General features: G+C 35.6%; 1 protein-coding gene across 1 annotated transcript in view; it reads right to left on the bottom strand.

The window, feature by feature from the left end:
* The window catches only part of LOC145991789 (dynein axonemal heavy chain 7-like), a 208,974-nt gene that overhangs the window by 140,368 nt on the left and 55,492 nt on the right, over positions 1–13,114 (bottom strand). The window contains exons 12-16 of the mRNA XM_083127839.1: positions 11,752–11,871; positions 5,710–5,843; positions 3,327–3,492; positions 1,063–1,217; positions 492–599 (exon numbers count right to left, since the gene is read on the bottom strand). Of these exons, the coding sequence (XP_082983965.1) occupies positions 492–599; positions 1,063–1,217; positions 3,327–3,492; positions 5,710–5,843; positions 11,752–11,871 (683 nt within the window). The remainder of the gene's footprint in view (positions 1–491; positions 600–1,062; positions 1,218–3,326; positions 3,493–5,709; positions 5,844–11,751; positions 11,872–13,114) is intronic.

Consider the following 13,114-nt stretch of genomic DNA (forward strand, 5'->3'; position numbering starts at 1 on the left):
CGTTCTACTGTACTTGCAGTATTCAGGGATGGTAGTTATCTCCCATCCCTGAAATAGATACGATTTGGTTTTATTTCTTTTTTGTCACTGTCACTTTTGGCTAATCATGAAGATGAGGATGAGCAATGATATGATAAAATTGATGAAGGGATACTCACAAAAAACACCCAAGCCCAGGCTGGGATTCGAGGTGTTGTAGCATGCTGTGCTAATCACTGCCACGGAGGTCAGTCCCTGAAGAAGCATCAAAGTTGATATGAAAACTAGGAATTCTAACAAAATAAAGGTTCTGTCTTTATGCCAGTTGTTTTCAATATGTTGACAACATGTTACTTGAAATATCACCTTTTTTATACGTATGGTGTATATAATTCTGATCTGTGTATAAACTACGTTTGTATATGCAACTTTGTGCTTATGATATAGAGGTGTGGTCTTGTACACATCATTACATCAAGTGATTATGTGATATGATTACAAAAATCACTTACTTGTAAGGTTTAGTATTAAATCGTATGTCTGCCCATTCACTTTTCATTTGTTTCAGTGAAGCCTCCAGCAGATACTCTTTTGTTGCTCCAGCACTGACAGTTTCAAATCTAAATAACAAAAATAAGCAAATAAATAGCTATAAATAGCTTCAAATAAAGAGAGAAACATTCATGATAGATCAAAATACACATGATTAATATAAAATAAACAGAAATAGATGTGTTACTATCTTGATGACAGATGCATCACAGATTTACTTCACTGTAACATAATTTGCAATAATTCTTACAAAATTATGATACAAAGTATAAAACTTTCGAATGTAAGATGTCTAGTAATAGTAACGGATTAAATATCAGATTTTTACCAATGCCAATATTAATTGTGATATGCCATATTTAGCTGATATTAACACATTGCTGATCGGTTTCATCACATTACTAGTATTGAGTATTTTCCACATAAATTAAATGTAGACAATGAGTACAATGATGAATATATGTTGATGGTAAAACTAATCACTGCTATAGCACTAAATGTAATAGTTTTTTGATAGCACAAATTACTTACGCATCCATAAATGGCTCCAAACCCATATTAAGAACTTTCTTCAATGTTGTTCCTAAGTTAGGTGTTATATCACGCCTTGCTGCTTGGCACATTTCTTTCCAGTGTCTTTTTTTCAGATGAGGATTGCAAAGTATGGATATTATTGGAAGATAATCCTGGAAAAACACATAATAATTATACAGTGTTAATCCTGGCAAAACACACAATAATTATACAGTGTACTAGGAATGTCAATCTGTTAGATACAAAGTTTCCGAGGTTTAGAGAGGTTAGTGGGGTGGGTGGGGTTTAGAGAGGTTAATGTGAAAGATGTGTTACATGGTATACATTGAACATTGTTTTATTAGGTACAGAAACACAAACAGTTTCTACAATAAGGAAACGGATGATTTAGTAACTAAAACAAATCCTGTATTAATTTAAATGAACGAAAACAGTGGTCCTAAAACTTTTTTCTCATTGTACCCTTTAGTTGTAACTAAATGTCTAATGTACCCCCACCATAGTGCATCTTGGGAACTTTTTTTGGCTGCCTGATCGGTGGGGCATTTTTTATATGTTGGAGGTGTGTGTCAGCAATAGAGCAAAATGACATTTGGGTTGTATGTGGAGAGATGGTAAACAAATAAACATTAGAATCCTAAGTTTTATTATTTTATTGGGTGTTCCTACTTTTACAATCTTTATAATTAGTTACAAAAATGAAAATGTAAAACACATGTATGCTAAGAAGTATATAAAAAACTTTAATTTTCATATATCTCTTCCAGAGTTATTGAAAAAAGTAAAGAACAAAAATAAGTTTGTAAACGAACTGTCAAGCACAATTTTGGAGTTTTTATTGTAAATCCTTAGAGTTTCTAGTGAGAAGGATGTGCCTGCATAGCCTGATACAGTTTCTTGATGTCAGGTTGTTACAACCAACCTTAGAGCAGGCTGTACAAAACATGAATTTACAATTCTTGATTTTCTTTAGGCAGTTTAATCCTCAACAAATTAAACTAGGACAAATTAAATTTATTATGTACAAATTTTACTCCAGTCCCCATATATATATATGCATATATAAAGAGGGGAAACAAAATACAATTACCTCCAAATTTGCATATTCCTTTTTATGGGTAAACCATTGTTCCAAGCACAAGGTGAAGCAATTTCAAAATTTTGTTAAATAGGCACTGACTTACCAGGTTACAGACCCAAAAACTTGTTGAAAATCATTCCAGGCAATCAGATTCATTAAAAGCAAAAAATATAAAATCACAAAATTCTTACACTAAAAGTAAAGAAATTCGGCCATTCTGGGATTATTCCAAGATAGCGGACATACAACAACAACATGGGCAGGTTAACCGCGATTACTGCTGGTCACACCAACCAATTAGAGCTCTCCCAGCAGTCACAGGACTTCAAAAGAGGAAGTTTGTAGTCTGTGCAGTGGCTGGAAAGCTTCACCAGTTCTTTTGTGTTGCTTGGAGTGTGAGGGTGTGAGAAACAGTGTGTCCTGAAAATCCATGTGGTCAATGAGGCACATGGTAGACAAAAACAAGTCTGTAGTATGTGCAGTGGTTGGAAAGCTTCCTCAATTCTTGTGTGTTGCTTGGAGCTCTTTGTGTGTTGCTTAAACCTTTTCGTGTGATATAGAGTCGAGTGATTCCCGCTTTCCTACATCTAGATCTAAATAATATATTAGCCCACTCAATGTAATCGTGTGATACTGGTGCATCAGGAGGAAGCTCATGATTGTAAATACTATAAATTTTGAAAATATTGAATAAATGTGTTACTTGAGAGATCCTGTGTTTTTTTCATATTGAGAGATTAAATGTACCAAGGTTTGTAAGCTCTAACCTGCTATTGAGGTACTGATCGGCTCGGTTCTGGTTATGGTAATGGTAACTAACATGTGGAGTTGATTCTTTTACGATGCTTTTTTACTTCTTTACATTAATTATGACAATCTCTGTTTTCACAGGAAATTGTGCAATCTTCCATGGCACGGAGGCCAACATGGATGTACAAATTCATGTTACATCAAGGAATAAAAGGATGGCACATAAAAATAATTTTATAAAGTAAGTTATGTTATGTTATCAACATGATCATCATGTTGAAGGAACACTACACTACACTACACTTCATTAGACTACACAAAATGTATTAAATCTCCAATTCTTTGAACGTTCCCTACAGAGGTTATTCTTCTATCAAGACATTATTCCAACAGTAAAAGAGAAATAACTAGTTTATATCTTTGCACTTACCCTAAACTCCCTTATCTGTGCCAATGCTGCACGACACATTCTTACTGGAGGAGACAATGCTTTGGGATCAGGATCATCTGTAGCTCCAGGTATCCTACTTACAAGTTGTGGTATTTTCTCTTTTAAAATGAGGTCTACAAATTCTTTCACCATCCTCATAACCTCCCTGTAAGAATTTCAAAAGTCTCACATGGCTGCCACTTGTTCAGAAAAAACAACAACACTTTTTCAGGTTTATTTTAAAATGAATTTTCAGACTACTCTGCAATGATTTTGCATTCAGTTAAATAAAAAAAAAAACTAACTTCACACAGTGTGTCATCAGGATAAAACTATTAATGTAACAGCTTTCCTTTCTCGACCTTCAAGAAATTTGGAAAATTTTTAAGGTTGGCTTATAACCTATTTAGAATTCAAACATATGTCGCAAGTTTATTCAACAGTCTTGAAAATATATTAACAAAAAAAAAATTATGAAACTTTTTCTATGAAATATCTCATGAGAAAGAGAAAAGGAACAGGAGATACATAAGTATGGTTAGTGAACAGTACACTATAATGTATTGATAAGATTTAATGCTTTGAATTTTTATTAATAAGTGGAAAATTAATTTTAAGAAAAGTAAAGTAAAAGTAAAGTGCTCCCCTGTGCTTTTGCACCACGCCAGTAAGGCGTATAGGAGGTGTGGAGTTAGGGCCCACACTTTCTTGATCACGGCCGAAGGTGGGGGTGATGTGATCAGCACCATGCCCCTGGCTGCCTTTACCCCCTGAAGTTTCCTCCAGATACCCCCTTTATACAATGCTGGGTGGGTGCTGGAGCCCCTTGAATAGGTGGAAAAATCCCGGTTATCTTTTTTTAAAAAAAGACTGAAAAAATTGTACACACACACACACACATACATACACAGGTCGATCCTGATTTTTATATTTGCAGATTTTACTTTTCCCACATTATACATTCGTGGTCACAATGGAACAAAATGCTATAAAATATTCCTGGATTTTGCATATTCCCGTATATTAAGTTTTTCATTTCCCTGAAAAACTTCAAATCCAGGTTCCACCCTGTGTATATATAAACAGTGAATCACCTTCATTTTTCTAGTTTTTCCAGGATTTCAAAATAAATACCTCAGAAATATATGCCCACGTTGCAAGCATTGGAGAAACGAAAGCCTAGTACAAAGATGCCTGAGCATTTTTGACAATGTACTCAAATAGAATGACAGCACATAAATGATGCTGGACACATTGAGCAGAATTACATATTCAACAGGTGAGGGGGGGAATGGAAGTATTCTACTCCTACAAATCAAATACACTTTCATTTATGCACTCAGGCACACAAAAAGTCCAAGTGATTTTGTATAGATGCAAGTGACTTGGTACTGCTTTATTCTTGAACCAATATCAGATGACTGCCGAGGGTGACTTTACTGCTTGTGAGCATGACTTGCAATAATCATAGATTTGGTGCTTTCATTGGAAATGCAGCATTTAAAAAGGCTGATGCAGACGTGACAAGTTCAGATATAAAAGGGAAACATAAAACATTCAGCACTACAGTGACAGTAAAAACATCTTTAAATGATACTAGCACAGTGTTCTGCATGGTGTAGATATATGTACCTTACAGGATAGAAATATAAGGAAAGACTGGTGGTTTTGAGATGGATATGAAGAGAGATTTACCAACAAGTTGATGGATAACATTACAAACGAGGAAAAAGTCATAGATCCAGGTGGTGAAAAGGTAGAATGTTGTAAATCATCAACATCATTTACTTGTAATTAGAGAAGTTGCCAAAAAGAGTTGTGCATTAAATATATCAAATTTTATATGAGATCTCCTTATTTTTCAAGAGAAACAATTCATATTATTTTTTTATTATTATTAGGACTGATCCAACACCACTGGTATCAATGTCGGAAACTATCTGTTGGAATTTAATCAATCATGGGGGCTGCAATAATGCCAGTGACACTCTTGCAGAGTCTTTATATCCCAGAAATTATCTAAAATGTAACATTTTCATTATTATAGCAACAAGATGTGGGGAAATGGATTTAGTGATTTAATGGTTATTCTATGTGAAATTATAAATTTGTGAATTTAAGTTTTAAGTGTACAAACTATCAAATTTTGTCAAATCTTTCACTACCATGCATAATTTTACTGAAATTAGGCAAATATTGCCAAAAGAATACAGCATCTACAAGTATTTTCTGTATCTGCAAATTTTGCATATTTTAAAATATTATACTCTCACAAAGATTTTAATACACTTAAACTTTACATTTCATTATAAAGATGTAAGTTTCTAATACGCATAATTACACATTTTGTGGTATTTTGAAATGTTAAAATAGTAATACATACTTCATCATGTCATCCAGAAGAGTCTCAATAGTTTCATACACCAAAGCTTTGAAATCACCATGCATCCATAGTTTGTACATACGAGCCCAGAAATATAAAAGGTATACCATCTCAATTATTGGTTTAACAGCCATCTGCAATAAAGATAGGTTAAATCAATGAGACATCATTGACATTTTCATAAAACAAGTAATCATTTTATTTCCTTGTAAGTGCTCAGTGCCATATATGAGGCACATCCAGAAAGTAATACCAATTTTGTAATTAAAAAAGAGTGGAAGAAGTTAGTTGAACAAAACCTTTTCACTATGAAAGTATACAAGGTTTGACAATTAACTTTGCAAGCATATCCTAGGGCTGATACCTCATTGCTGAATATAACTACAAAGTACCTTCAAAGTACTTTCCTTGTGAAGTTATGCACCGAAGCTAGCATCTAGTCCACCCTTCCAGTGGCGCAGGAATGGGGGGTACAGGGGTACATTGTACCCCTCTAAATTTTTGAAGGGGGGTACTGTACCCCTTAAATCCGTAAATCGAGTTGTACCCCCTGTACCCCCCCTTGGTAATTTGACAGCAGACGCAAGGTGCTACTGTTAAAATAACCTATTTTCAGTTCACCCAATAAAAAGTGTATATTGTTTATAACTTATAAACATTGTCTTCCTTACCACAGAAATTCAAACCATTCTAAACTTATTCTACTACATTGTGGTTGCTACTAGTTAGTTCATTGACCTAAGTTCTTGGAAACTCTTTAAGGAGATGAAAATTGTTTAAAGTGTGTGTGGAACGATGGAATCAGATTTGCTCTCAGAAAATCACGCTGCAGACGAATGCTCCTTTGCGTAAGGGAGGGGGGAGGTACACTTTTCTAAAGAAATGGTCGCATCGATTCGAAGATAAGATACAAATCTTCATCAGAAGAGTATATGACTGATCCCATTTCCTTTTGAATATTTGAAATGGAATTTTCCAAAACGAAATATTTACACGAACGAGACGAGACACTACAGACCAACTTGGGGGTACAATGTACTGCTGTACCTCACCCATATTTTTCATAACTTTGTAAGGGGGTGTTCGGAAAACTATACTTAAACCTATATATTAAGATATTTTGAAAATTGAGTCCCGATTAGCCTATCTGAGCATGAAGTGAATCTAGAATAAGTTTTAATAACTTCTGAGTGAAAACCGAAACAAAAATAAACACAAACAAGAACGAAACAGACCTCGCCACGCAGGAGACGAGATGAGGCTGTGACAATTCTCGACTCATCGCATCGCGATATCATTCCTAGGTGAAATGAAATTTTTCCTAGACATTTAAACAGGGTGCAATTTGCGATATTATCAGAGGAGGGGGGAATTATTTTTACTATGTATTAGGTATACTTATAATTGGACATTAATTGCTTAAAATCTAATTTTGTTATCGAATGCAACACATACAACGCCATTTTAAGTTAAACCCTAAAGTCAATCTGTAAGAAAATTACATTAGTCAGATGAATTCACGATATAAATGAGACTCACTGCAGGTTCTATTGGTAGATTTTTGATTGAATTCATAAGGTCTTTGAGTGAGATGGGAATGTTTGATTGATTTATTTGGTTTATTTTACTTCGCATTTCTGCCACTTTTGGCTAATCGTAAAGATGAGGATGGGTGATGATATCATGAAATTGATGAACACTCACATGCCCAACCTGGGACCTCTGGCGTCAAAGCCAGTGCGGGATCTACAAATCTTAGGCCGGCCCCCCGCAAAATATTGCCAAAGGGGTCCCCTCTACCTATCTACCTTTACACACACACACATACGCTATGTGTGTGTCTCTATATATATATATGCGATTGCCGAGAGGTGTCACCTGTAGTCATTTCACATGCTATCGTGCTTTCCAGATTGCTTAGATTACAAAGCTAACCGCCTATGAACAAATGGATTGCGGCGGTTTTAAGAATTCACTGGAATTTTTTCACGGTTAGTCTTTTGAATTACATACTTACTTTTCTAGAATGTAGTATATGTAATTTCTATAAGCAAGCGTAAAAGAGGGCTTCTTAAAGTACTCGATGTTAGGAAACAATATGATTATATAGTCGGTACACAACCCTACAAGTAATTCTGCCGGCGGCCATGCTTGTGGGCCACATGAAGTGTAATATCCTTCAAGGTGGGTCCCAGACAGAAAAAGGTTGAGAACCACTAGCTTGGGGGAAACCACATTGGTGTGTTCCAAGTAGACACCCACCATATTGAATTCAACAAATTTTTTAAAAAAATGGAAAGGGAGGTGATGTGGTGTATATACGAGTATTAGACACTGTTTTCTCACACCTGGAAAATGATACATTTGTTACAATCATGCAGTCGTAAGTTGTTCCTCATTAAAGATAGTTTGAAGAAATCTTCACCTCTGCATTGCTAGTGAAATTCTAGCCTCATTTGATTCTGTCTGACACACGGGAAACCCGGGTGGGTGTCTTAAGATCGGAATTTTTACGGCTTTGTCCCAGCATAAAGCGGCTCTAGGGCCCACCCAGCCTTAAATCAAATGGTACCCAGGGGATAAACGCGGCCGCAGCATGGTGCTGACCACATCACCTCCAAGATGGCTGACAACGAAACAATGTGGAGCCCTACCCCATGCCTTGTGACGGTGCTACAGAGATGCACAACACAGGGAACTTTACCTTTACATGTATATAATGTATTCATTTCTGTACACCTGATTAAATGAGTTTATTTTTTATGTACTTTTTACATACGCATATACGAACCCTATACCATGTCAATGGCTTAGGGCCCCATAAATGCTTAGTTGTCTCCGTGCCCCCCCCCCCCCTCCCCGCACTGCAGGGTTTTGCGGATTGTAGATCCCGCACTTTTCAAAGTGCTATGTTTTCCTTCCGCCACGGAGGCCGGCGAGGTCGGAATGTGTTTTGGATTTTCTTTCTAGATGTGAAAATCTTTAACTGTGACGCACACATGCTTTTGCTTACATTAAAGTTTACTTTTTCACATAAACGAGAAATTGACATGACACCCTAAAACACACGCATGTATCTACATTTAATACCACTGCATACGAAAAGAAACCTTGGGCGGCTCTTCATATTGTTCACCAAAGATTGAAACGAAAAAAAAACAACTTTTGAGCGTATGTCTTTCCTTGCTTCCTCTGACATCTGAATGATTTCGGTTTTGTATATGCAATGACTAATGATAGTACTTTCAGTGCTTGAAGAGTGTCATTAGGCGCCCACCCAGCGTCGAATAACATGGGTACCTGGGGGAAACCCTGGGGGGTAAAGGTGGTCAGGGGCGTGATGCTGATCACATGAACCCCCATTCTCGACCGGATCAAGAAAGTGTGGGGCGTTACCCCCACACCCCCTATACGCCTTCATGGCATGGTGCTAAGCACAGGGGAGCACTTTACCTTCTTTTTTTAATTATATAACAAATAAATGCTTTATCAAATGTTTCACAAATATTTCAAAGTTAGACTTCTTACGAGTTGATCGGGAACCATCTCAACTCAGTGTTTTCTTCTTTTTTAATACAACGCCCTACAGATGTCTGAGTAAATACCAAATACATGGCTTCTAAAAGACATTGGATGTGGTACACATCTGCCATAAATTGTTTAAAGATATTTTTATGCGTAGCTATGGGAATTTAAAATTAGAATGAACTGAACTGAAGTGGAACTCTATATAAGTATGGTATATTCAATAATGTGGTTTCTATATCCAGTGGGTGGGAGGTAATTATTCCTGGTTGGGGTGGCTCAAGATCCTCCTTGCCCCTTTTAATCTCAACCTGCATTAAAATGAATAGATGTATCTTTGTTCGCAATTTTCACATTTCAAACTCCTGATTTTCCGTTCCGTTAAATTCAAATAAGCCCAGAACGAAGTCCAGAGCGTTATATGTTTCAGAATTGTTATCTGGTTTTAAAATCTGTTTAAAAAACATAAATTCTAAGAAACACACAAAAAAAATAGTTATGTAAATTTTACATTAAATAACAGGACATTCGTGTGTGCTGTTCTAAAATAGAATATTTCCCATGCCTTCACATTATACCTAAGTATCAAGGACGTATTTAGGAGGGGGTCCGGACATTGCCCCGAAAGACTTACCAAGAAGTAAAAGTAAATAATCAAAATATACTGCTGGACAAAGAAAACCGAACACTTTAATATTTGACATCTGAATTGCAATTACTTATGAATTACGCTCTCAGTTTGGTAGTTTTCTGTAACTTTCGTTTTTGTTCTAATTTAACTTATTAATGTATGTAGAACATCCTCAAAGTTTGTTTTCTGTTGAATATATTTCCAATAATTTAGTTAGCCTTCGAATCAGAATGTATGCGTTATCACAAAAAATGCAAGTGTCCGGTTTTTTTTGTCCAGCAGTATATAATTGTTTAGCATTTGTTATATAATCGATGGTTATATTCCCTGAACTTATTGGAAGGCAAGGAATTTGGCTTTGAAGGGTTCCAAAAGATTTATGCACACAACTAATAATAATATCCATAAAATATTAATCAGATACTTTACTTTTCATTAGTTGGATCTAACTCCTTGTTGTTATTCAATAAATATTCAATAATTTTCCTATTTGACATGAAATTCCTTGCCAGGGCAGTTGATTTATGCAAATCTTGGCGATCTTAACTACACGTAAGCTAGATAATTTACATATTTAATTAATATTTTAATTTAATTAAATATAATTATTATAATTATTATTATTATTATTATTATTATTATTATTATTATTATTATTATTATTATTGGAACACTTGGTTGGACCCCCGAAATGTATTTCTAGGTGCAGTAGTATGTTTGTTTATATATATGGGAGGCTGAATTTGTACCCCCTCAAATGAAAAACGTTCCTGCGCCACTGCACCCTTCAAAGAAATTTTGGATTTTCTTTTCTGGAAATTAGAGCCATTGTCATATTACCCTTGATGTGGTAACCAAATTGTGTTCCTTTCAATATTCCCTTTTACTTTGGGTAAGAAAAAGTCATTGGAGGCCAAATCAGGTGAGTAGGAAAGGTATTCCAATACAGTTATTTGTTTACTGGCTAAAAATTCCCCTCACAAACAGTGCCGTGGTCATCCTAACCTCTCTTCATCAGTGACATTTTCTCTTCCCTCAAAAAAAAAAGTTTAATTCATTTGTACACTGCAGTTTTCTCATGGCATTATCCCCATAAACTTGGACTAACGTGTCCCTGATTTCACTTCCACTCTTGCCACGTTTAACAAGAAATTTAATGTTTGTTTGTTGCTCTTATTCAAACTCAGACATTCTCCTGACAGCACAAAAAAATGCAGAACAAAAATGAATGCCACTCAGCATGAAACCGCCACATGTCAACATGAACACAGCTCTGAGACACTGATATACCAAGGATATGAAACTTTACCGAGCTGTTTATGCAGTGTTAACACAGAATGCTAATGATGGCAAGTTTGCAAACTTAATGGTCAGGCCACCTATACCTTGAGCTGTTTTACCACATAAGCACCCATGGCCATGAGACACTTATCGTACTGGGAAACAAGTTTATGTATACATTCATCACACACTTCCGCTGGATACTACTACGGATACAACTTTCTGAACATGTCTCGTAATACAAGTTTGGAGATGTGATCTACTTTTACAGGTTACTTAGCTACATGACAATGTGATAATCACGTGAAGTTAATCATTTAAGTTATTAGAAAAACCATTACAGTATATTATTTATGAACACGCACTTGAACACATTGATCTAAATTTCTGCCTTCAACATGAACTATTATTAGATGTAATTCTCACCTATAAATAAGTAAATATGTCAGGATTGCATACAGATGTGTACCACCAGAAAAATAGCACTGCCTAGTCTGATATCATGCAACTGAACTGATACTTTATATTCCTTATGCATATTCCAATATTTAACAAGTCCAAAAAAAAAATGTTTCTTTCTAAAATTAAAATGTCCATTTACTCACCTTAAAGTCGTCAAATTCTGGATAAATAGACAGAGACATTTTGAAAAGTTCCTCCTCCTTATTAATCCATGCTATCTCCCTTTCAAAGTAGCGAATTCTTTGGACAAAAATCCTTACTTCCTGTAGACATTAAGAGACGTTTCTTTACTCTGTGATAAAAATATTACTAACAAAATCTAAATTTAGCTATTCTAAACATTATACAGGGTGTCCATGCTAGAGGAATCGAGAAATAAGTGATAATTTCTAGTGAACAGAATGTATTGGTAACATAAACTTTTACTTTTACTTGATACAAAACTCACAGAGTTTCAGATGATGTTCAATGCAACTCGATATGTGCACCTTTGGTGGCTCTGCACACATCTAAACGGTATTCAACTTCCCGCCAAGTGTTCTCTAGCATTTGGGGAGTCACAAGCGCTACTGCATTTGTGATGCGGCCCCTCAGTTCCACATTCCACGTACGACGAACACGGCGTTGAACCCGAGTAACAGATTTCTCTTCTGCTAGCCATAACACGCACTGAACTTTCTTGTTGCGGTGTCCACATGTTTTCCACTGCGCGATCGACTACAGAATGGCGCCTGGCTTCCTTTCGAGACAAAAGCTATTGACGCGCATGCGCGACCGTGTAGCTGTCTGAAAACAGTGTTGCACAATCTCGGAGAGTTTCCCTTTCCTGTCATATGAAAAATACAGCAATATCCTTATCTGGTTTTAAATGGCGAGCATTTATTTCTCGATCCCTCTAGCGTAGACACGCTGTACTTTATTAGATGTTCAGTCACTGTTTCACCAGCAAAAACATCTAGTCACAGAGTACTTACATGTGGTTATGGTTCTTACTCTGAAACATTTTAGTTTAGTTTCAGAAACACTTCTCAGGAGTTTATTTCAGGTAGTTAAAACATCTTAAAAGATGCTCAACAAAGGTGTTATTATATGGGCAGAGGGAGTGGCAGAACACAGTATAACCTTCAGTAAATATTTTACCTCTCTAGCCCACTCTTTACAGTATATTTTTAATATTTTTAGCTACTGGGATAAATCTTTGAGGTAGGCTCCAGAATCAAAACTAAAATGCTAATGTTTAGGAAAAAAATCACATAAGTAAGTACGTTTTGACTATACATTCTTCTGGATCTAGTTCGGTGATATTTATTACAATTAAAAAACAGATTAATCATGCGTATTAGTTTAGGAATAATTCCACTGCAGTTTATTCATTCCTTGATTAATATATGTAATCAAATTGCTGCAACATGTTGTACCTTAGAAAAATTAACAGTGTCTAGAAATTTAGCTTACAAAATCAGGGTTCATGAATAATACCATTATTCATAAGAAAAAATATAAAAA

This window comes from Lepisma saccharinum, chromosome 8, assembly GCF_977018435.1.
Source record: "Lepisma saccharinum chromosome 8, izLepSacc3.1, whole genome shotgun sequence".
Taxonomy (NCBI): Eukaryota; Metazoa; Arthropoda; class Insecta; order Zygentoma; family Lepismatidae; genus Lepisma; species Lepisma saccharinum.